A 27,058-nucleotide genomic window follows, 5' to 3' on the forward strand; every position below is an offset into this window, starting at 1 on the left:
TCCCTTCTAAAAATCATTAAAACACTCTATTTATCACTCTAGTACTCCATCAACCCATCTAAATTCCCACAAAACTTCCAAAGCGATGGGAATTGTGTAATTGTGTTTTTACCCATAGCTTTAATCCGAAGTTCTCAAATAAATAAATAAAAAGAAAAAAACACATAGTACTTGTCGCGAAAACAAAAAAAAAAAAAAAGAGATAAACCAAAATGATAAAAAAAGAAAACAGGTGGCCCACTTTCCGTTTTGACTTTTGAGTAATTGACTGACACGTAGAATAAAAATTGGGTGAAATGCTTAAGCGTACAAATCCGGCATGTTTGAAATTTATGCCACAAACTCATATAGTTTTGTTTATTAAAAAAATGCTTTTAACATAGTACAGCAGCATCTCATACGCATATGCATAGGAATGAGAATTCAGTGAACTCTAATAGGTTGGTTCAAATGGTAAAAGTGTTACTTGAGCTTAACAAATAATTCTTGAAATGGATGTGCGTGAATTGTAATTAAAAAGAAAAAGAAAAATAGACGACACTTAAATTGTATCATATCACTTTTATAATTACTTTGAACGAGTAACATGACTAAGGAATAATGAAGAAATAAGGCCTTTTAAGTTTAAAGAAATGTTTGATTCATTGTGCGTGTTACACAAAGTTTTATTGATAATTGTTTTAATGATTTAATTAATCTGTTTGGAAAACAGTTCGAAAGGTAATTTTTTTGAAAAGGATTAATCAAATTAAGGTTTGTATATGTTGTATATATGTGCAAAAATATAACATTATACATATGAGAGATAGAAAGATTACAAACGATCAGAGCTGAACTATGAAGCGTTAATGCCCAACTCTATCATCGCTGACAATATATATATATATATATATATATATATATATATATATATATAAACACATATGGACGTCGATGATGTAAAAGATCTTTCTGCGCAGCTCCTCTTGTAGAATTAGATACCAATTTTCTTTTTTCTTTCCTTTCAAATGAAAAGTAGCATGTTGAGAGAAGCAGAAATAGTTTACATATATTTAAAAAAAAAAAAACTAGAATACACTTGCATAATAGAAAATTCCTTATTATAAAGAGAAGTGATCTCAAACTATCAATCCTGTCTCTTAAAAAAAATAAAAATAAATAAATAAAAAAGATAAAATGGACGCTAGTAAAAAAAAATACAATTGACTAAAGAATGAAATTGACTCTGGTGAAGAAGGATTCACACAGCTTTGTAAATAGATCTCCTTTTGAAATTAAAGAATGAAAGAGTACATAACAGGAAGTCAAAAATGATCAATGCCCTCAACTAGACAATTTCATAATAAATTATCCAAACATCCAGGTATAACCATTTTCTGATCCTGTCCCAATCCATAACCTGTTAGATAATCTTGAAATTCTGGAAAAAGAAAGGGGGAAAAAAACAAAGAGGACAGCTTGATTTCTTGAATTCATATATCATAAGAAATGGAGTAACTCAAAATCTTTCTTTTTCTCTTTTTATTTTTTTATTTTTTGAGTTTCGATATCATTTTTTCATAATTACAGGCAAAATCTAAATAATTTTCCTGCGTCTCATTTAACTAACTCAATGAACAGATCATGTGCATTGCATGTGTACGATAGCTGCTTATCCCTCTCGCAGAATGAAAAATGCAGCTAGCTATAATGGCAATATACTCCTGGGTTTGGACTGTAGAAAGGCAAAGAGAAATCTGACCATTAAAACAAGGTAAATTGAGCAATTTTGAGAGGAGACTACTTCATAAGACTGCAACAATAGGGAGTCCAGTGGAGTCAGATCTACAGGGGACAGTACAGATACTGCCCGTACTTAATCATTAACATGGTCATTAACCATTGAAAAAACCTAGTAAAAATGGACAATTTTCTAAGTTGCAAACTGCAAAACATATTATATAAAACTTCAAGCAAAGTTAGCATGCTACAAACCAGAAGTTGATGATGGATCATCAATGTTGACAGATTCTGCACATATTCTATACGATGAGTTCATCTTCAAGATAGCTGTACTCGAAAGTGAATTCAGTCTTGATTCTCTGGCACCGGAGCATCAGTATCGGTATGAACATGTCTTTAGAATCACAAATATATACAACATTCCTTTTTCACAATCTACATCCTACTTTCCATGCAATAGAAATATAGATATATGATAGCCAATAATTATATATTTACAATGTTAGTCAAAATAAAAAGTCCTAATGATTTTAATAATGTCTAACCTTCACAAATGAAACATTCAGTAATATCATTGAGTGTCACAATATCTAGGATTTCAAGGTGTGCACACCTAAAAAATGAAAATATACCACTCGGTATTTGCAAATAAAAAAAAAAAGGAAAAAAAAAAAAGATTCTACAACACAATTCAAGTTAATTCAAACCTCAATATTTAAGTTTGGCACTTAATCCAAATACTTATGGCTTAACTAATCTTGTACCTTCAAAATTGTCTGGGCAAACAGCCACATAAAGTCTCATCTAATTGAGCCATCCAATTAGAATCATATCTAAGACAAAGGCCAAGAAGGTATAAATATCAACCAAGGTTGATAGGATCAGAATCTTATGTTGGACTGATAAGGGGTTCCACAGGATAGGAAAGTACAAAAGGATTGGGGATCATAAGATCCTACAGTTGAGTGGAAAAACACTAAAACTATATCTATAAATAAAAATTCTTAAAATAGATAAAGATCAAGTTTAAAACACTTTAAAAAAAAAACTATTACAATCATATACGAACATGCATTTATACACAAGTCCATGCAAGTGAAAATGATACTACAGCCTGGAAGGTAGAACTAACAGCACTTATTTTACAAGTAAGGTTTTGCATGGAAAGATCAGGATTTAGATCCTTAAATTTTCATGTTTTCTCACGAAAAACATGGTTTATAATAGCAAAAATACTATTTTAATGTAATAAACCAAGAAAATTTGGTAACACAATATACTAAATATCGATTATATAAGTCATAACAACCAACATTTTCTATAAAAGGTTTAAAACCAATCAACTTTGCAAATATTTTGAAGTACCATAAGAAAAAGGAAATAGATCGTCTGATTACTTTATACTTGAACAATCCAATGGCACAATCCTTCTATAATTTTGAATGATCCTATGACAATCCTACCTCCCTGAATTTTTTTATGTGATCCAGATCGATTTGATAAGTTTGGACCATAGGAACATGTGATCCTACAATCCGGATGGCAATTTTGATAACCATGAGATCAACAAAACCTGTAATGGTTTGATTCCTTTAATCACATCTCCAATAAACGGAAGGTTAAAGCTAACCAGTCTACTTTATGTTTTTCAATTTTCTTTTTCTTCATTGAAATATGTCACGTAAAAAAATTGCATTTTAAGTTAACCATTTAGCATAACACATTATTCCTGAAAATCCCTTTTCTCTTTCTTTGCATCATAGGATACCCAGGAGACTAATTCTCCTGGATACATGAAGAGGACTACACACCCTTTTGAATCAAGTTAGTTTGTAGAATTAGTTTGAAGTAGACGTTGAATCAGTGACCTTTATATTTGTTCTAGAGTATCTTACTAACTTTGGCTACCTCATTTAGGTTATAACTACCCCCCCAAAAAAAAAATAATAATAATACGAAGAGATAAGTAATTAGAACAAAAGGATGCAAGATGTCCAAAACAAATCAAAATGATCCAAGATTTTCCAGAATCTCCAAATGCACATAATTTTTCCAACAACTAGACCAAAATATAAATAAATAAAATGAACTCTTCCAACAATAATGAGATCTCATTTAATTATCATGGCTCAATGAGAGATGAGGACCACCAACTACTAGCTTGAATGACATCTCTTCCACCTCCCAAGGAGGAGGTTGAGGGTTCGGGTGCCGATTGAGATAAAATGTGTGTGTGTCTTACAAAAAAAAAACAAAAGACGATGTAATGAGGTGTTGTGGCAAGAAAAATATAAGGTTAAAAAAAGAGAACAGTAAAAAAAGCATGTAGACCAACATAACAAGTATGGTTCAATGAGACGCACAAGAAGATTCATCAACCCTAACAAAGAATAATTCTTGGACAAATCATGAATCAGCAAGAGTAGTGAATATAAATAAATGTATATAGATATATATATATATATATAGAGAGAGAGAGAGAAAGTCCTACCAAAAAGGTCTTGTTTTTGCATCTAGTATCCATCCATTAATATACATGGCATATTTAGGAAGAAGTGCCCAGGTGCAGTTTTTAACACTACAATGTTTATTGATGAAACTACACATCTTATTCACCGTCAGGGAAAGATTTAAAAGCTAAAGAAACAAGGAATAAAGACCTAGGAAAGCACATAATGTAACTCAGAACTAAACAAAAGGAACAATAAAAGGCCAAAAAATACCCAACCGTGACCATTTGACTTGCATTCATTCAAGCATCATGAAAATTTAGGAAGAAATTGCACAGAGAATAACTTCTATTTGGTCAATTGAAGAATTGCTTCCACGAAGCTGTAAGATTATGAATTTCTGTCAACTTAGAGAATAAATTTATAAAACAAAAATAAGCTTCATGATTCAGAAAAATGGATGGTCGAGAAATGTGTTAATAAGATGATGTCAACTGAAATAAAAATGTTGACATTGATGATTGGACATACAAGAAAATATGGAATAGGAAAAGAAAGGTATTATGAGGACCCAAGTGTAACAACTCAAGGATAAAGTATTTCATCTCGATTTGAATAAAAAGACAGCATATTGCTTATGAGTATTATACTGTTTTTGAATTCATGATTTAAGAAAGACGCCAACCGGCATGATTACAGCTTCGTTGGCTGGTTGAGATGTTGGTGACCTTCACACACCCGCTTACTACTGCATCCGAACTCCATTATTCTACTTCCACATCGAGATCAATAGAATCAAATGAAGAAACTGATCCCAAGCTATTATTTTCAGACATAGAATTGGATGTCCAAGATGGCTATCCTTATGATGTGAGATAATGGACTGTCATGCTCGCACATGTTTGTGTATCTAACCTTACATATATTGTTGTGCTGGATTTTTCTTGAATAATTTTCGGTTTATTACTTTTAAATTTATCGGTCCCATGATTTAAAAATTCCTTGTATAATTTTCTGATGTTAAATATGTCAATGTAGTATGTTATCTTAAATCAAGTTTTTTTTTTTTATTAGTAAGATTTTATTGAAGACGCTCAAAAGGGGAGTGGAACCCAAAGAAACACAAGGGCCAAAAGGCGCTTTAAACCTTCAAAGAGGCCAAAAAAAAACAATAATCTCCTCAATAGATCTATAATATCTCCTAGAGACCCAACAAAAAAGAGTGGAAATAATAGAGAACTTAAGCATAGAAATAGGTTTCTCTTTTCCCTCAAAATATTTCCGAGTTCTCTCGAGCCAAATGCACCACCAAATACAAAGAGGCATAGCCTTCCAAGCATCCTGAATGAGAGCCCCAACAGAGACACCTCTCCAAGCCTTAATAAAACCTCTGGAGGAACAAGGCATAACCCAATGGACCCTAAATAATCCAAGCATCAAATCCTAATAGTCTCTGGCCATGCTTCAATGCAAAAGAAGGTGATCAAATGTCTCCTCATCACACAAGCACATATAACAACGATTGATCACTACTTGATTCCTCCTCCTCAAATTATCCTGGGTTAAAATTTTACCCAGGACGGATATCCAAGCAAAGAAGGCTACCTTAAGGGGAGCCTTAGAACGCCAAATAGACTTCTAAGGGAAAGGGCCTCCGGTACCAACCGAAAGGCACCTAAAAAAGGACCTAACCTCGAAACGACCCTAAGAGTTAGGATCCCAAAGCCAACAATCCGATTCCCCAACTTTGATCACCTGGCGATACAGAACCTCCAAAAAAACGAGTAACCTCCTCAATCTCCCAATCCTGAAAATGCATCCTAAATTGAACATCCCAAGTCAGTCTCCCGTTATCAAGGTGATAACAGACAACCACCATGGCCTGTCTGTGAGAAGCAATTCTATAAAGCCGTGGGAAAGCGAGGGCAAGGGGAAACTCCCCACACCAAAGATCCTCCCAAAATCTGATCCTCCTGCCATCCTTGATCCGAAAACGAACATGCTTGCAGAAAACATCCCACCCCCTTCAAATGGAAGTCCAAACCCCCACCCCACTAGGGCCACACACCTCAAGAGAACTACACCCACCACTGCTCTCCCCAAACTTGCTCGCGATAACTCTCCTCCAAAGCCAATGCCTTTCAATCCCAAACCTCCAAAGCCATTTTCCAAGGAGAGCCTTATTGAAAGGCAACAACCTCCTAATCCCTAAGCCTCCATTCCGAATCGGATGGCACATATGATCCCACTGAACCAGATGATACTTGAACTCCTCTCCCCTCCCAAAAGAAAGTTGCACTACAATCTCTCAATTCTCTCAGCCACTGAAGAAGGAATCTGAAAGAGAGAGATGAAATAAATGGGGAGGCTAGAAAGGGTGCTCTTAATCAGAGTGACTCGACCCCCCTTGGAGAGGTACTGCTTTTTCCAACCGGCCAACCTCTTCTCGAATCTATCCACAACCGGATCCCAGCTCCCTACTCGAAGGGGCTCCCAAAGGCAACCCTAAGTAAGAAATAGGAAAAGAGCCAGTGCGACATCCAAGAATCTGAGCAAACATCTCGATCTCAGGAACATCCCCAACAGGCACAAGAACGCTCTTACCAACATTCACCTTAAGGCCAGAGACAACCTGGAACCAAATCAAAACGCATCTCAAATATCTCAGTTGGGGCGCATCAGCATCACAAAGCACTAAAATATCATCCACAAACATCAAGTGGGAAATCTCTAGTTACTAGCAACATCCCTGCCTACCCGAAAACCTCTCAAAAATCCCAACTTCACAGCCCTGTTCATCAACATACTAAGAGCCTCCATCACAAAAAGGAACAAGAAGGGAGAAAGCAGATCACCTTGTCTCGAGCCCCTTGAACAAGAGAAAAAACCCATCGGGGCTCCATTCACAAGGACAGAGAACTGAGCACTAGAAATACAAAAAAGAATCCATCTTCTCCAACGCCCACCAAACCCCATCCTCTCTAATAAATAAAGGATGAAGCTCCAACTCACATGGTCATAAGCCTTCTCAATATTCAGCTTGCATAAAACACCCGGAACCCCACAACTCAAACGGGAGTCCACACATTCACTAGCAATAAGAATTGCATCCAAAATCTAACGATCTCCCACAAAGGCATTCTGATAGTCAGAAATGACGCCATCCATAACCTTCCTCAACCTAGAGGCCAAGACTTTAGTAATCAACTTATAAAAACAACCCACCAAACTAATAAGGCGAAAATCCCTAACATCCATCGCCCCGCCCTTCTTCGGAATAAGAGCAATAAAAGTGGCATTCAAGCTCTTCTCAAAAGAACCCTGATCATAGAATGCGTGAAAAGAGCCCATCACCTCCTCATGGACCACCTCCCAGTAGTCCAAAAGGAATCTCATAGAAAATCCATCTAGACCTGAGGCTTTATCCCTATTACAGGTCTTCAAAGCAGACAAAACTTCCTCTTCCGAAAATGGCGCTTCTAAAATAGAGCACTCCTCACTCGAAATAGAGTTAAAGTAAAGCCCTGCAAGCAAAGGTCGCCAACCAGCTAGTTCAGTGAACAACCTCGAAAAGTAATCAGCAAAACCCTTACAAATCTCCCCCTCCTTACAAAACATCTCCCCATCCACCCGAATCCTCCCAATGTGATTGCCCCTTCTGTGAGCATTGGCAAGTCTATGAAATTTTTTTGTATTATTGTTGCCTTCCTTGAGCCACAAAGCTCTAGACTTCTGCCTCCACGAAATCTCCTCTATGATAGCGATCTCAGCAAACTCTGCGTGACACTCCACCCTCACAAGCTTCAAGGGAACCGGCAAAAGGCCCTGACCCTCCATCTTATCGATATCAGCAATCTCAGAAAGAACTCGATTCTTCCTCCAAATAAGATTTCCGAAAACCTCTTTGTTCCAAACTTTAAGATCATTCTTCAAAAGACGCAGCTTGCCTGCGAGAGAATGACTAGGGGTGCCAACTACTCCATACCCCACCCACCAGGATCGGACTCGCTCCAAAAAACCCTCAGCCCGAAGCCACATATTCTCAAATCTGAAAGGGGACCTTTTGCTACGCAGCCCACCACAATCCAACATCAATGGAACATGGTCAAACAAAGGGCGAGCCAAAGTAGCCGGAACAACATTAGAAAACTTCTCCTCCCAATCACTCAACAAAAAGAATATGTTAAGTGAGAGAGAGTAGGAGGAGAGCGACCACTGGACCAAGTGAACGGCCTCCCAACAAAGGCAAATCAAATAAACTATAAGCGTCAATGAACTCCGAGAAGGACACCATGTCGGCCGTCCACCTGCCCCCTGACGATCTCTCAAAAGGAGAGCGCACAACATTGAAATCCCCACCTATACACCAAGGTAGCGACTATCTCCTTCGAATCTCCCCAACTCCTCCCAGAGCAAATGACAAACACCATCCTCTGAAGGACCATAAACACCAGAAAAAAACCCAACGAAAACCATCCTCCACCAAAGAGAAACGCAGGAAGCCGAGAAAAGCCCAACCTAAGAGTCCATCAAAGAAACCCACCGATTATCCCACACAATCAGGATACCACCCGAAGAGCCAATCGCATCCAAAGCAAACCACTCCACAAATCTCCCTCCCACAAGCTTCGAACAATCCCATCAGTCATCGAGGCAATCTTAGTTTCTTGTAGACACACAACATGCCCACCCCCTTTTAATATCAAAAGAATTCTTATCTCTCTCTCTCTCTCTCTGCATGTGTGTGTCTTCAAAGATGCCCCTTATCTTCTTCGTCTTCATCCTAGCCTTTATCATTTCTTCAGGTCAACTAGTCAAAGAGAGTGTTTTACCTTCTTTTTATCAATTTAAATACCGAAACTGTTCTAATGGAGAAGACCAATTTGTACCTTCAAAATATGCTACAAGCTTTCCATTACGACCATTTGAATTTTTTTCTTTAAAGGGCATGAACTGGTGTTACATGAAGTAGCCTACTGCATACAAAGGCATATTCATACTCTTCATTCACTGGTACAGAGCCAAAGCAAAGCCTCATAGATAAAAGAAATATCACCAGGATTTATAATGTGCAATTGGAGTTTTGGAACCAAAGAATCACAATTCATACAAAACTGGAACAGATAATATTGATCACATACAAAACTTCGAATGGAACATAAGATTTTTTGGCAACTTAACAAAATAAAAAAGTTGAGTTTAGCAAACATACCATCCGTGTTGAATCTCATCATTGGCAATATGGAAATCAAAGTACACATATGTCCCTTGTTCGAATTCATCAGCTGTAACGTTTGGCTCTTCATTCCGTTGGAACCATGTGTTGTATTTCCTATGGTATCTCCATGATTGCTTCTTCAATTCTTTTGCAGCCAAATATTGCTGATACGTATTCTACAAAATAGAGTTGACTTGAGAACATTCTAAATGCCACTAAAATTATATTGCAAGAAAAAGAAGGTTAACATACAATTTTTTTTTTTTTGATAAGTAAGGTTAACATACAATTCAAACAACCTGTTGAAAGTAAAATGCAAAAAATAAGGTATCAGTGCTATAATTATCAGATCCAATTCGTTCCCAGAAAGCAGGATTATTGACAATGGGTGCCTGAACTTGAGGATAGCACGGAGGGGTTGCTGCAGGGTGCTTCTGTAGGAAGCAAAAAGAAATGTTAAATTAAATTATGAATTTGTCCCCAAGTCAAATTGAGCAACAAGATATAGGACAAATGACTTCCATATTGGAGTGTAGCTCCTTGTGCGTTCGGAGTCTTTGGGCTGAGGAAGTTTGTAATAAGCAGCCTCTAGCATCTGCAAGTTGTATAACTGATCATGCATTCCCCCAGAATTCACAGCTGATCCACTGATACTCTCTCCAATGGCACCAAGGTCAGAAACACTTCTTCGACTGATGACACCAAGACTGCCAGAAGGTTGATTGGATTGTAAAGGTTGCCCTGGAGAGAAATTGGTATCCCTTAGAACTTGGGTAGGCTCTGTCGAAGAGCCAGAATCTGCTGTCTGCAGTACACAAAGTTTTACCCCAAAAACAGGGGGAAAAAAAAAAAAAGAAGATATAAAAAAAAGACAAATAAAAACAAAAATAAAACTTACATTGTGCCACCTAAACAATTAATCTTCCTTTAACAAAACAATCACTTCCATATTGTCCGCTTTGGGCCCGATCTTGCACGGTTTTACCCCAAAAGGTCTCATACCAATTGAAGTGACACACCTACATATATAGCACTTCCCCTTTCCACACCCAGACGATGTGGGATTGTGCACTTGTAGCTCGCCCAATGTGGTAGTCTACCAGTGCCTCTTGCATCGGCCCACGGCACAACCGCTCACAAGGACGCCACAATCACCCCCTCTTGCGACCTAACGTCCTCGTTGGCTACACTTCAAGCAGAACCTGACTCTGATACCATTTGTAACGACTCACTCCATCACATAGCATGATATTGTCCACTTTGGGCCCGAACCCTGATGGTTTTGCTCTTGGGTTTTACCCCAAAAGGCCTCATACCAATTGGAGTGACACACCTACATATATAGCACTTCCCCTTTCCACACCAAGGCGATGTGGGATTGTGCACCTGTAGCTTGCCTAGTGTGGTAGCTTGCCAATGCCTCTTGCACCTGCCCACAGCACACCCACCCACAAGGTCGCCACAATAACTACCATTCAATCCATCAATTCAGAAATTGTAAAAGGCCATTGCAAAAACGTGAAGAGGCAATTTATCAAACGTGAGGCGGCCATTGTAAAAACACGCACATGCATAGGAACCCAAAAGTGAAAATCATATAAATATGGTAGACCTTTTCTTCCTCAAAGAAATGGTATACCCATTTTGGTTGTTGCGTTGTGGATTGAGTTACGTCATGGGTTTTGCATATGTTGTTGACATACAAAAATGCCCACCAAGTGTGTATGTTTTGTGGTTTCATTTGTTTCAAGTTCTGAGGAAGACATGGGGACTTGGTGGGAAACGCGCACAGGAGGTTTGAAAGGAGAATGAGGGTGGTGGTGGAGGAGGAGGATGGTGCGAATGTGGTAGGAGGGTATTTAGGACATTAAATGTAAATGGTCACTAATTAACCAATATTTTTTAAGTTTAGTCACTATTTATCTTTTGTTGAGTTTAAGGTCATTATAAAGCAAATTTTTTTAATTTTGGTCACCAAAATCTAATTTTCCCAAACAATTAATGAAAAGTCAAACCAGATTATAGAAAAGTTCACAAAGTAGAGTTATTAAACATACAGGTGTATCCAACGCATACGAAGCTTTCAAATCATCCTCGTTCAAGGGATTCTTGCCAAGCCCAGAACTGGGAGCAGATTTCATGGTTGAATCATCAGATAAAGTGTGCTGTAGCTGCAACTCTTCAACTTTCAGTTGGCCGACTTCTGCATCATGTATATCTGATGTTATTAATTGTATTATTCTAAAAAGCTTTCTGCAATAACCAACTGAGTTTTACCATATTCCAACGGAAAATACCTATATTATAGAAATTTAATTCAGCCTTATCCTATTTATATGAATGTTGAAATTTCACAGTATTGGCAAGAAAAAGCTTTTGAAATTCATTCTAGGTTAAAATTCATTTTAGTTTTGAAGCTAATGTCTCAACATCAAGAAAAGTAGGTCAGCGTCACACTAGCTGATAATCAGCCTAAAAATGACCAACAGAAAGACTTATATCAAAAAAATTAATTAAATGATACCAGCATCCTTTGGCCCTGTCACCAATGCCTGCCAAGTAGACTGTTGCTGGACTGAATTTGGCTGTTGCGGTAAGGAGGTAGATGTATCAGTATTAAGACCTGCTGCTTGGACTCCAAGTCCCAACCCAACTTGAGACGAGAGAGATGAGCTTTGATAATTGACCTGCTGTATTAAGACCTGCTGCTTGGACTCCAAGTCCCAACCCAACTTGAGACGAGAGAGATGAGCTTTGATAATTGAACTGATCACATATTTAAATGTAATGTAAAGAAAGCAAAATATGTAGTAGTACAAGGAAGCTAACATTGCTGCTACACAAACATCACTAAATAGAAAATGCAGAATGAAGGATCACTGAGGAAAAGCGAATGTAAATAAAAAGTCGTATTGAGAAGAAAAAAAAAAATTACAGAAAATTGTTTTTTTTTTTTTTTTTTGTTGGGGGGGGGGGGTGGGTTGGGGGTGTGGTTTATGGAGGAGTTTGCAAAGTCATAATATAAAGACAGTCACCAAGATAAGGAAACGCTTCAGCAAACTTCTCTAATTAGCTATAAAATACTTGTGGAAGTCTCATTCTAGTGAAAGAGGTAGAATCCAATGACTTATGTGAATGCATCAAGTGTCTGTTTGGGTTTGAGATGCACCTAGCAAGCATAATTCAAGTACTGTATAGTCTTATATACAGCTCTCCTATTTGTTCCTTCGGTTACACTATTGCTAAAAAGGGCGAAGTACAGTTGCCAAACACTATGTTACATAAAATTGTTGAACCCCCATTTACCCTAAAACCAAAAGAATAATACCAAAACTATGAACTTTTTGCTTTCACCCATGTATCTAGACGTACTACTCACATCCAACATACGTGCTGAATCCATGCAACAAGGCCACAAGGTCACAAGACTTGGCTGTGCTGCCAAGAATCCAAGTTGAAATTAACTTGGCAAGCTCGACATTGAATATCGATATATTGGTGTAATTTTTTTCAAATGCGACTCGTTTGATAAAAAGCTAGCGCCTGATAGGGCCCTGTATCGACTAGAATAGTGCCATAATGGCAGTTCAGCACCTGGGGAAAAAAGAAAAACCTTTTCCCCCTCTTCATTCATTTCTTCTGTCAACTGACACACTCCCTCCAAACACCGTCTAAAGGCTGGATTTAAACTCCAAAACTCAATATCCAATTCTTTGGGTCAAAGTTCCCCTCCATCCTACCCATGCCCATGTCTTCTCTCAGTTCTTCCCACCAGATACATGTCCTTTTCTCGCTTCATAAGATCTAATCATGTGGAGCACGACACATTCTAGTTAACCAAAAATAGAGATTTCATATGTAGAAGTACTTTCATATTATGGGTTCAGCCACTAACCTTTTTAAGTGAATTGAAAGAAATTATTAGTAGTATCAATTACTCAATGCTGGCTATGCAAGGTGCTAGGAGGGATTGACTAGGATAGTCACAAAATGGCATTTATCAAACTCCATCCTTCATTCTCACACTTGAGCCTGAGCATTTAGCATTTAACCAGTCAATAGCCCCGTTATAACTAGCACATATTAGCTTGCTAGATTTAAGTCCCTTAGCAGTCAAGGTTCGCATGGTGAGTGTGCAGTACAACAATAAAGGCAGCATAGGTAGGGGGATATGAAGGTGGCAATGCTGATTGAGCAGTGATGGTGGTTGGTTATAATGCATTGACGAGGGAGGTGCTAGGGGAAGGCAATAGCCACACATGGACATAGTTGTGGTGAGGAAGCAATCGTAATGGAAAGTGGCAGCGTGGTGAATGTGCGGGTGCGATGGGTGAGTGGTGGCAAAGTTGCACTAATTGGTTTCTATTATAACTAGTCAACTCCCAAAATTTCATGATTTTGGCTCCATAATGTACCCACAAACTTTTAATCGGGAAATATCAGACAACTCTTAAAGATGGGTATTATTGTTGAGAGAGAGAGAGAGTCCATTAGGTATTACATTCATCAAACCATATAATATAAATTAAATATACAATATGGATTGATCATTGAACTAAATTAATTCTTGTCTCCAGATTAAAATCGTGAAACTTCATAATATAAAATTGTATGCCAATATTAGAATATCAAAAGAAATTAGCTGATTTTGTACCCAAAAGAAAAGGTAAAAATACCAATCAAACAAGAAACACAGAAAAAGGAAATAAAGGAATAATCCACAGATAAGATTCATCAGAAACTGCGGACCAAAGGAAAAGTATCGTCATTAACAAAGAGAAAAGAGCACCTGCTGCAAGTGCGGGTTTTGTTTTGGTGCGGAGAACTGCTTATGATTTCCTCCAACGAGAGGAGGCATGCCAAGAATGTTACTCGGACCTTGTTGCTGCACCTGTTGGAATCTCTGTAAAAACTTTTCCCTCTGGTCAGGTGCAATTTCAGTTCTTCCACGAAACTGACCCTTAAAAAGCAATAGATTCCAGTAAATGAAGGGCACTGATCTAAAACAAATATGAACAAATAAAATTCAAATTTTGGTATCTTATCAAGCAAAATCACTTAATATGATTCATCAAAGTTTTCTACGGAAAAGAAAAAAAAAATTAAAGGTTCACAAAAGTATACAAGTTTGCGGTTCAACCAAATTCTCCATAAACTAAAGCCATCCTCTATCACTTGCTTTTGATCTAATCAGAGAGGGTCACAAGGGAAAGCTCTACACCAGATCATTCTGGCCTTGCCCCCAACTCAGGTGGTGTACGAAATGTCTTGTGAATCTCAATGAGGTTTATATGAGGTTCAGTTCTATGGATCAACGGTTTCAAAAAAGTAAGGAAAGTGTTAAGATCGGTCTGGTTCACATTTTAGAGGTCTAAAAAGAAACCGAACCAATCCAAATCAGACGTAATATTTGTACATATTGGTAACTTTCATACCATATGCTTGCATCACAATGAATAAAGGTCATGTATATAAATAGATATATCTCTTTTTCTAATCTAACCCTCATTCACATAACATATTAGATTCAAGTAAATATTTTTAAAAGATAATATTCTAATTCTTGTTGTCATGTCACGTTAGCAGATTTGAGTAACTTAAGTAGGCGACGGATGAGAATTTTATCTAGATTATAAAAGTTGAGTCGAATAAGTTTGATTTAAGCTAAACCTAATTGTTGGCCAATGGTTTTAGGAAAGCTTAATTTGTATTGCTTAGGTTTAGGCAGCTCTATTGGTTTGGTTTGGTTCCAACTTACAGGAACCAAAATTCGGTTTAGTTCTGGTTTACCATCTAGACTGAACCATGTGCACCCCTAGTTAGGAATAATGTACCACAAATGGGTAATAGTTCAAAGCCACGAGTGATCAAAAGTAAAATAAGATGGGAGACTGCACTTTTAGAGCTTCTTTGGTTGCATCTTAAAAAAAAAGAGGAAGAAGATAAATAACAAGACCTCTTGAAGATTCCTTTCTGAGGCTGTTCAATTTTCATTGGAGGCTGTTCAGAACTGAATCTTCAAGAGGTTTTGAACAAAGGACCTTGTCTGCTCTGATACCATGTTAACGACCATCTACTCTAAAAGCTTAAGCTATTATAGAGGGTGTAGCTTCAACATTAAATCCTTCAACAACAGTCAACAACCAATAAATAAATAACACATCCTACATTTGGTAGGAGGGAAGGAAGGGACAAGCAGGGGCAAGCTTTTATTGTCTGGTAGAAGGAGAGAAAAGACAGGGAGGTAAGGATGGATGAGACATCCCTCCAGGTCCACCATTTTACTTCCATCAAAAATGTATTAATTTAAAACTGAAAAGAAGTTATTAACCTCGTTTAAGTGTATTAATTTATATATTTAAGGGCATAGTGGTATAACAAATAATAATATCATCTTCTACTCCAGCTAACCAGACAAAAGGAGGGATAGACACCCTCTCTTACCCTCGTCCTCTCTCTTCAATCCATTTTTGCATCCCTCCTACTAGATGGAGCTTCTAATGGCCATTTGCAGCTTAGATTTGACTTGTGCCAAATTATTTGTGTTTCACATAACAAGACCAATGCCCACAAAGATAAGCTAAAGCATCAAAATGAACTGTGAAGTCACATACCGCTTCATTCTGGTTCTGGAAGGAACTTCCGGGCCTCCACTGTATACCGGCAACCATGGAAGGGGAGAGAACCCTGCCAGCCATAACTGCAGACTCACCAGCATTGCCACTATCAGCTGCGCTAGTTCCATTATTAGCCTTGGCCACCTGGGAAAAGATCATTCTATTACTTAGCGGGGATACCAGAGGCTGCACCATGCCACTACTCCCAAGTCTCTCATCAGCTCCTACTATATTTCTCTTCGCAATTTCAGAGGCAGAGGGAACAGTGCCAAGGGCTCCATTGCTGGGAAATGCACTGCCAGAATTAAGTGTGATACTAGTCGAATGTTGGATGGATAGGCCACCTCTACCAGTGCCCCCAAGTCCAGTTTCAGCAAGGGCTGGAGAAGATTTACGACCAGGGAAGCTTGCAATTTCTTCTTCCTTAGCAGTGTTAGATACTGGAGATGAAGAAACAGCAGCAACTGCATTTTCCAAGACACCTCGAACAGATGTTGGACCTGTAATAATTGATGAAGCAGTTGATGCACTGGACAAATTATGGCCTGAAGCATTTGGAGCAACTGGAGTTGCATGGCTTCCTGCTGGTGTTAATGCAGTGGGAGAAGCAATTCCGCTACTTTTAGACGGTGGTGTCCTTGCAGCAATATCAGAATTAGTGTCCTGGGAAAGTGTCTCCTCAACATGCTCCTGGAAAGCAGCACCCTATTCAATAGAAGATATCAACTGGAAAGGAAATCCTGAACCATATTATGCATCACAGTAGTGTAAACTGAAAGCACGTGAACATTGTAAATATAGGGAATTAGATCATAGGCTTATTAAGAAAAGTTTGTACAAGTACAAAAGCACAAAGTTGGAATATAAGTCTCAGTGCATGCTTATTATAGTAAAATAACAACCCTAGCGCTGTATAAAATTGTCTATAAGGTGTAGTTCTATATGAATTAGGACCAGGCACCAAGAAGACAATACGAATGTGTCCAACACCTTCGGAATGTGTTCATTCTTTGAAAATAGATCACTTCATATACATTTAACCAACACTTACATAATCTACTACATGACCATCAGAACATATGGATTAAGCATGTTCTTCAAGTACCAGTCCATGTTCACAAGCCTCCTTGAAATAATGCCCAAGCTTGACTGTCTTCACTATGAACAATACTAGACAAACCCCTTAGCAAATGATCAAGCATTAACAAACAACTTGATCTTGCAGCACAACTACATTATCTCGTAAATAAACAAGTGGATGCCTCGATGGAGTTCAAGATAAGAGCAGCACGTGATTCACAAGTATGTTTGTTAAAAGAAGGAAGAAGGAGAAATAGAATTAGGGATATGGTAGGATTTGCTATATCTAACGCTAAATATTTATATTCATTTTGGAAATGAAGACATGCTTTCATTACAATCCCTTTTTGGGCTTTGCAGGAATTAACATGATAGATTTACCATTACACTTAAAGACATAGGCATACACTCTACCATAGTAAATCACATCTCCAATCAAAGATCCGAGGGTGACCAAGTAGTACATGGGTTACATCCATGGGTAGGATATTCACACCAAATCTTATCAAAGTAATCGCGCATCTAGAGAGGAACTAAACACCACTCTAAGACAGTCAAGAAGTATTACATCAGTAGTTTTTCTATGTAGTTTGGCAAGGCAGCATGTTGTCATTCAGTGTAGCAACAACATCAACCGTGGGGTTTATCAAACATTTCAAAGTAATGTTTACTTTCACTACCATTTTTACTTTACCCATCCTAACTGAATTAGGACATAAATGTGTTTTCAAGAAATCTAATGACTTTAAACAATGTAAAATACCTAGCAAATGAACAAAGAACAAGCACTGCAGGAGGAGAGGGGGAAAGTTAAATAAAAACATTAAATTAAACAATCATGCAAAACTCAATGTGGAAAAATATACCCACTTTAAAATGTCATTAGGACTTGTGGACAGGCTCAGAAATTCCACTTTAAAATGTCTAAAAGTAATATTCAACAGACAAGGTAAGCTACTGGGATTTGAAAAGTCCTTCCACAACAAATGGGACATCAAATAACAATTAGATATATATAACACCACTATTATATGTTCCACCAAAAGATACAGCTACATAATACAGCTTGACTTTTTATCCAACAACAGCCAACAACACTAATCTAAACAATTAAAACTAACTTAAAGAACTTTGAAACCCAATTAATAACCCTAAACCGTCTCTCACTACTAATAAACTGTCAAGGATTTGGATAAAAAGAATGAGGAAAATGTTAGGAAAAATAAGCATTTTAGACATAAATGAAGATTTGGAATAAATTAAAAAAAGAAAGACAACTGGGATTCAATTGTTCCATAGCACTCATTAGAAACCCCGCTGTGTAGGGAACTGCAAGAACTCAACAGAACCAACAATGACAGGCACCCTACATCTGCTGTTCAGGCTAAGGCTTCACAAATGCTAAATTTAACAAAATAGACAGGACTCCATGTGTCACACAACAACTGGGCCTCTGTCAGGTCATTGGATTAACTACATATGAAAATCCCTTGTTAATTATTGATCCAGAGTCCAGACCGACTAGAAGATTATACCATGTCAAAGATGATCGAATCTCAAAAAAACCTTCTATTCACTTAAATAATGTCAGTCCAATTTAATCATTCTGGCCCACCTACCGGTGGTTGAGCTGGCGATGCAGTCAGAGAACTTTTCGGGCTTAAAACTGCACTGGTGGCTACCACACCCTGCAAAAATTAATAATAATAATAATAATAATAATAATAATAATAATAATAATCTCACTATTTATCTATAGAAGTTCTATCATGGACAATGAAGAGGACATTTAATTTGTTAACATACAAAGCTTTTTAGTAAAACAAAAAGGACTAAAGCAGTGAATCTTCACAATAATAGCAAAATGAACGAGAGAGAGAGAGAGAGAGAGAGAGTAAAGACCCCCAAACGTCGAGATTGATTCATGCTTTGTTCAAATGCAAACCCCAGCAAGCAGAACAGGAATCAAATTCCTGAGAATGATACGAGGACTCAAAACCCTAAATGACCTATTATCTGCATTAACTCTTCTTCAGTGTTTGTCTGCATTAAGTACTAGGGAAAGCAGGAAAGTATTTCTTTGCATTTGTGCTACCTCATAGGGCTTTGCAGTGCAAAGAGGAACTATCAATGTTATTACAGTACAAAGATAATTATCTATACAGTTCGAGGACCTAGGGGCCCTGAACACATCATCTCATATGGAAGAGTTCAATCTTTCTTCAGTGTTGTCCTACATTACTTTGGTACCAGATTAGGCAGAAGATCATTTCTATGCATTCATCCTACCTAATGGAGAATCAAAATGCAGATAAACATCAATGGTGGATATAATACAAAGTCACATATACAAGGCCTATACAGCTGAAAGATCAGAAGTACTACACAAGATCTTATGGGAAGGGTTTCTAAATACTAGCCTAGATAGAGGCTAGTCATTTTACAAGAAATATTGGACGGCAACTGGAAGTTTCAGCTGGCAGGAAAGGAAAGTGAAAAGGCATTGATTGAAGAAAAGCATAGTGTTTTGAAATTTCAACATTTTCTCAAGTCTGACTGGCATAATAACACATCACAGATCCTTCTTGCATCCTGAAAATTGAACATAGAGTTGACATTTATTAGATATATGCCAACAATACAACCAGTCCTACACATTTAGCAAATATATGTTTAATGAATGACCTGCCTATAATATATAATAAAGACCCTTCCAAATATTTGATTTTTAAACCTTTCCTACATATGCATCTTTCTTTTTGTGGATAGATCATAGCAAAATAAATACATAATGGGCTGGTTTAGATCGATCCTAGCCAGATGATTATGAATTACTTCTTTTGAATAGAATATTAAACCCGGCACAAACAGGAGAATTTATCCTGGAAGCGGAAGAACTGCTGAAACTGCGTAAAACCCTCACAAGGGTTTATGTACAAAGAACGGGCAAATCCTTATGGGTTGTATCTGAAGACGTAGAGAGGGAAGTTTTTATGTCAGCAACAGAAGCCCAAGCTTATGGAATTGTTGATCTTGTAGCGGTTGAATGAAAATAGCACGGATTTTGCACAAATTGGCGATTTAAGATTTGATTTTGAAATAAAAAAACTAAGAAAATAAAATAAAAGATTGTTTCAACATCCACATAGAAATAATATTCAGAAGAACACAGTATCCTGTGGAAGGAGTTCACCTTAACAAGGGCAGGAGGACCAATTGTAACTAGATCTTCAAGAGACTCCACCTTGTCCAACGGTAAAGAGTCGTATAGCTCATCAACATCACTAAATTCTTCAAAGTCTTCCTAAAGAATTAATTTCAAGAAGAAAGTAAAAATCTAGTAATGGCTGCCCCAAAAGCAACTACATTAACAGTCATCTATCTTTAGGAAAAACAAACACATTAAATAAATACATAATGCAAGTGGATCTGTAATCTTCACACTCTATTGTGCATGTAAGTAACAATTCCCACGCTAAAGGTAGTTAAAGAAATGAGATTGATTTAAAACTAAATAAACCTGATTACTTACACGCAGTTTTGCACCTAAATAATACAGTACTTTAAGAAATAATGCAGGAAAAAGAATACGTATGAGGACAACCTGATTACGTTCAACGTAGTCATCCAAGAAATCCTTAACATCATTGACCTGCTCAGGACTCAATTCATCATTATCCAGTAGCCTCAGAATCAATTCTAACTTCATTATATGAGCCTTGTGCCGTGTAATAGACGTCTCTAAATGTGTCTGTAAAACAAATATCATTGATAAATTTAGACAAAAAGAATAAGTAATCATTCGCATGGGATCATGCTGTCCTTTTTCTCAGTCCTACCAATCTGGGAGGCCTTGTTTTCCCTTTCTTGACAGATAGCCCTTCAATCTCAGCTTCAAAGCTATCAATTTGAGATTCCAGCTCACTGACCTACTCAAGGACATAAAATTCGTCACAGTTAATTGGTATTTTGTCTAACAACACCAAGAAGTGAAAATAAATAAATAATAAATAAATTAATGCGGTCATGTAAAATGAAATAATGATGTTATAACACCAACATACACAACTTAAAATGCAACTTGGATATAGAAAAGTTGGCAACATGATACCAAAAGGTTAATGATTAAAACAGCATATATTCAACAACTTTCTTGCTTTTCTCTTTTGATAAATGAAATTAAAATACCAAGTACCAAAGAAAGGGTTACAACTCAAGTACACACTGGAACACCATGAATCACAACCTAAACCAATCAGATATCAACTGAATACCTCAACACCATATATCACATGTAGCATGAATAACATCATATCCTATTCCTGGAACAGTCATTTGAAAGATCATAAAAGATAACTTTGTATTGCTGAAGTAATGAAAAAAGCTAAGGAACAAAAAGAGCTAAAATATACCCATATTTTAACCACAGCTGTTCTTAAAGCAAAGAAGGCAGACAAAAGGAAATTCGAGTTAAAGGCTGGTTTCATACCACATTGTTCAACCAATCTCTCGTCTCTGATTTAGCCTTCTCCTTTGGATCCTATCAAAAACAAAAACAAACAAAAAAGACAAAGAAAGTTAAATAAGCACAGAATTGTTAGACTAAAGATAACTAACATTTCAATCTTCATCCGCTTATAATATGCGGATGAAGCTAAAGCTTTTCAATCTGCAATATGCAGCATATTGCAGTGAAATCAACAAAGCTTTTGTAAACGCTTGATGTGAGCAGTAAGAAAGGCTTCTTTTTATGTGCTTGACAAAAATAAATAAATAAATGATAAGTAAATGTGCTTGACAAAATCAAGCAGGAAAATAAATGTTTAACGTCAAATGAGAGAAATCTTATCGTAAAATTAGCATTGTTACAGAGACCAAGGTCAAATCAACGACACAAAATATGCACACCCTTTTAAATAATAATGCTCCAGAAATAGAACTAATTCAGTAAACATTAGAAAAGCTTACAAGATATTAAATCTATGAAGAGCTCACAGCAAAGCTTGCAACTGCCAACAACAGCTCTCATACTTTGTTCTGTATCATCTAGCAAAATAAAACAATATAATTCTTACCGTTTTAGGTTGTTGGCCAAGACCTTCTTTAGAAAATGCTTTTGTCTTGGTTTCTTTTTCACATATCTTAAATCTTTCCATTTCACGCTCAATGAGCTTGCGAGCATCCATTAGAGCCTGCTCATAAGAGGCACTAACCTACGTCAACATATAACAAAAGAAAAATATTTTGTCAACTTCGGAATCAAGAAGTAAATAATTAAAGAATCGTACTCAAGAAGTACATAAATAAAACCATATTGTCGTATTCAACATCAAAAAGGTCTTAGTAATCTTAAGAAGCAGTGAAGAACCAGATAAAGATGATAACACAACACATTTTAAGTCAGTGCTATGAAATGAATAACAACAATTTAGTTAATGATGCATTTGAAACAATGCTAGAAAATAAAGTTGCTCCAGTCAGATAACCATCTCTTTTCCAATGTTTAAAGCTTGTTGCTGTAAAAAAATAAAATATATTCCTAAAAACAACTTTATATTGTAACCAACCACGCAATCCACTTGAGATACTAAACAATCCACCTACTAAGTTTTCATGCAATAAACAACTTCTGCGTGGAAAAACTGAACATTTTCATTATTTAGTCTCAATTATTCATAATGAGGGAGAAGCCGGAGATGACGTTAATCATAGAATCAGGGCAGGATGGGTTAAATGGAGGAGTGCATCTAGTATATTGTGTAATAGGCATACCCCCTTACGATTGAAAGGGGAGTTCTACACAACAGCTATTAGCCCAGCCATAGTTTATAGTATCGAATTGGCCTTGTGTAGAATTTGCAGTATGTGTTACCCATTTGAATGCTTTCTAATACAATTTTACTAATAAAATATATATATATATATATATATATAATTTATGGTACCGAATGTTGGGCAGCTAGGAAACAACATTTGCATAAAGTGTGTGGCAGAAACACGAATTTTGTGATGGTTGTGTGGTAAGAATAGAAAGGATAGAATTATAAATGATCACATTAAGCATTCGGGAGACGGTTGGAGTAGTACCAATTAGAGATAAAATGAGAGAAAACTGGTTAAAGATGGTTTGGACATGTGCAAAGAAGACCTTTGATTGCGCTGGATAGGAAAAGTGACATAGTCTATGTTGAGGGTAATACTAGGGGAAAAGGAAGACCAAAACTAATGTGGGTAGAGTTAGTAAAGAAAGATATGATAGCATTTGGATTGATTACGGCTATGGTCTTAAATAGAGCGGAATGGAAACATAGGATTCATGTAGCCAACCCCAAGTAGTTGGGAAAAGTATTGATTGTTGTTGTTGCTGTAAACAACTTCTGAGTGGGACCGCACTGGTCCTCAACTGACACTTGCACATATTTTTTCCCCTATCAAATAACTCCCACAATGCTCTTGGGGAGACTTGAACCCTGTACCTTTCACTTTAAAAAGAGAGGAGGTACCATTACGCCACAGGTCTTGGTGGTGACATCCGTACATATAAGTATATAGCCCATTAGAACTCTATCACAACAAAAGAAATATTGCAAGTTCACAACCATATTGTAGTTTCTAGATTCTTTAAGGACCTTATGTTTGCAAAATATGAACTAATACCATCTAAAATTCTCTCCATTGACCCAGACCACAAAGTTAGTACCGCAAAACAATAACAACTCATTGAGGCACAATTAATTATATATGTAAATGGTGATGGAAATAAGTTACTGTAGTAGGTCAATATATGAGCCACAAACATGGTTATGCTCTCATCATGTTGACTGCTAGTCCATGTTAGTGTATTGCTTAACAAAGAATGTTAATAAATGACAAAAAAGTGCTGGGTAGATTGGAGACAGGCCTTTAATTTTTCACAAAGTGACTACTCTCGTACTCTAACCTACGTTCTCATACTTTTCAACTAGAGCCTTTACCATTGCACCAAACAATGAGCACCTATTTCATAAAAGATATACATATGTTTCATATTTGGTAAGAAAAAAAATACATACATAAAAATTCAGAAAATAAAACCATTGATGATAAAAATGTATAAAAATCTGCATGATTAAAACCCATTAAACATATACATAAATTATAAATATTTAAAATTCAGAACATTCATAAGAAGAGTTAAAATTCAAAATTCAAAATTCAAAAATATAAAAAAATAAAATAAAAATAAATAAATAAACAGCACTAAAAGTATTAGAAGAGTCTATCATGCACCATAAAACAGTCAGCAAACAACAACCATTATATGCTAATATCACTTGCACATTGTTCCAGTTCCCTCAAATAGAGGGCCAAAATCTACAAATTGTTGTGGTGTTAATTCCAACTAAGTACTAGCAGTTATAAAGTCAACAATCCTACATGGAAAAGGAACAAGGTACAATGCATTGCCTAAAAGTATATGTGACTTGATGGTGGTAGTCTTAAATATATCACTTGGTGGGAACTTGAAGTTACCAAGACTTGTAAGGATTTTTCAAACAGAGATGTAGCCAACTCAAGAGTCTTCAAACCTTGAAAGAGATATCTTAAACTAGGTTAAAAAGAAATAAACTATGTTTTAATCCAATAAATTTGGTAGCAGAGGTATGGCACTTGCAACAGACATGCTTGATGAAATGGTGAAAACTCGTATAATTTATTTAGACATTACTTGATGCCATGGTACAAGCTAGGACTGACAAGAGTGAGGTTGCAGATTTGAATTTTAGAGCATCCACATTGTGCGAAATAATGCTCAAATTTAGTTCTGTTTCTAGTCTTCCCATCCTAGCACCCGGCGAAGGTGTGATATACACCAGGTACTGCAGTTTTTTCTTTTAGTTACAAATAGCTCACTTGAGAATTTTGACTTTATGTGTCAGTTTTACAGAGAGAATTTGTGGGATTGGCAGATGATATGGCAAATTCCAAGTACCATGCAACCACCACTTATATGTATGTAAGCATGTCTAATGCCGTTTTATTTGGAAAAGTCAAGGGGACACTAAGTACAGGGAATTTTCAGAAGAATAGAAGGAACAAAAAAATAATAATTCTCCTTATATGATGTCTACATACTAAGTGAAAACTTATCACATTTCAGATCTGCAATCCAAATATTTGATTGGTAGGATACTAGCCAGTCTATACTCTAACCTTTTGTTGCAACCCTTAGAAAATATATAGAAATAATTATTTTTGGAAGCTGATGCTTCGAGATTTTTTATCATTGCTGTAGTCCATCACTATGACATGGGAAATGCTTATTCAATCTTGGAAAACATTACTTTAAAATTATTGACATTGCTTTTCGCAATATTGGATTTTGCAGGTACTTAACATTTTGCATGCTTTTCCGAGTACTTGACATATTCTTATAAGAGGTTTTAGGTGTCCCATGGAAGGTAGATTATTCCATTGTACATTTAAAAAGTATTTGGATGCAAAAGATGAAATGGCAATACCACGAAACCACAATGGTCTCCCAAAAATTTAAAAAAAAAAAAACACACACACACACACTCACAAAAAACAAAAAAAAGGGGGGGGGGGGGGGGGGGGGGGGGGGGGGGAGTGGCTTTGATGCTGTCACAACAATCTAAAGCAATATATTGAACTCATATAAGCACTGTGGAAGCAATCAAATTGCTTTAATGCAGCCATTATATCATTTTAACATATAATATGTACTAGTTAAAAACTTAAATCCTTAGAGCAGCCACTTTGTAAAATTCAAAGGTTAGGTATGTCTCAAGTCCACCCTCCCAAAAATCCTTTTTGAGAGCGTCCCTCAAACCCTTTTTCTAAATCCACTGAATTAATCTGATTCTACTGCAGAAATCTAGCACTGCATGGACATTGCCACATTGTATGGCAAATTATTTTTCATATTCTCTCATTTGAGTCTTACATGTATGACTTCTTCTTAGTTTCATGAATACCAAAAGGTGCTATGTTGAATTTTAAAAACTAAATGGTTTCTTGGCTGCAGATCACAAAAAGCTTCAGGATGCTCAAATCCACTCCAACATACTCGATATAAAAATAAAAGTTAAAACATATTCAAGAAATGCGTTTCTGCATAAGATTGAACTGAACATATTGAAGATAGTGATAAAAATGAATGAGTAAGAAAACCAGCTAACAAGTAAAAAATGACTGAAGAGTCCATCCAACATTGTGTCTTTTAACCTCCTAAAGCAATCCCAGAGAAAAAATATATATTAAAAAAAGGGGAAAAAAACAAAGAGAAACGAGGGAAGCAAGTAAAATGGAAAATTAGGACACTGACCTTCTTATCCTTGATCTCGCTCGATTGAATCCATGTTTTGATCTGATCTCTGTACCTTTGAAGTTTCTTGATCTCCTTCTTCAAATCGGCCTCAAACTTTTCCTTCTGATTTGCATTGTCAGTGTCGTAAACCTGAAGTTCACCAACAAAAATCATGCAAAATTGAACACGAAACATTCTTCAAAACAAATTGAAGAAGACGACTGAAATGGTAGTAGTTAAAAAGAAGAAAACCTTGTTCCAGATGCTGCCGAAAAGATCGACGCCCTCCTGAACCTTCTTCAGAACTCTATCAATCTCGCCCTGTAGCTTCCGACTAGCTCCCATTGTGGAACTGAAAATGAAGAATGGGGAGAGAGAGAGATCATCCAAACCCTAGAGGGTATTCTGTTCGTCTCTGGCTTTTCTTCTAGTTGCAACGATGGGCAGAGAGAGAGATTACAGGGTCAGTTCACTGAGACAGAAGAACGGTTTGGTAATGCAACTGTGGGACTGGAGGGAGACTGTAAAATATATAATTGAATTCAGTGCTGTTGATGTCTGCTCCAATTCGCCGCGTACGCTTTCAACGTTATCCCCATCAATGACAAATTAGGCGTTTGGTTCACTCACGACAACTATATGTGATGGCACGACCGATGCT

At 36.8% G+C, this 27,058-nt stretch overlaps 1 protein-coding gene across 1 annotated transcript; it reads right to left on the reverse strand.

The window, feature by feature from the left end:
• Nucleotides 1–931: 931 nt before the first annotated feature.
• On the reverse strand, nt 932–26,991 carry LOC132313456 (uncharacterized). Its single transcript, XM_059812224.1, has 16 exons — nt 26,650–26,991; nt 26,416–26,547; nt 22,163–22,300; nt 21,577–21,627; nt 20,927–21,016; nt 20,692–20,838; nt 20,281–20,391; nt 18,707–18,775; nt 16,005–16,712; nt 14,180–14,350; nt 11,915–12,077; nt 11,448–11,593; nt 9,902–10,195; nt 9,690–9,824; nt 9,386–9,566; nt 932–2,089 (listed from the first exon to the last, which is right to left on the reverse strand). Exons 1-16 carry the CDS (start codon nt 26,740–26,742, stop codon nt 2,022–2,024), a joined length of 2,697 nt encoding a protein of 898 aa, XP_059668207.1. The 5' UTR covers nt 26,743–26,991; the 3' UTR covers nt 932–2,021.
• Between the last annotated feature and the right edge of the window lie 67 nt (nt 26,992–27,058).

Source organism: Cornus florida, unplaced genomic scaffold, assembly GCF_030987335.1.
Source record: "Cornus florida cultivar Cherokee Brave unplaced genomic scaffold, ASM3098733v1 CherokeeBrave_3.0.0_Hap2_Chr06, whole genome shotgun sequence".
Classification (NCBI taxonomy): domain Eukaryota; kingdom Viridiplantae; phylum Streptophyta; class Magnoliopsida; order Cornales; family Cornaceae; genus Cornus; species Cornus florida.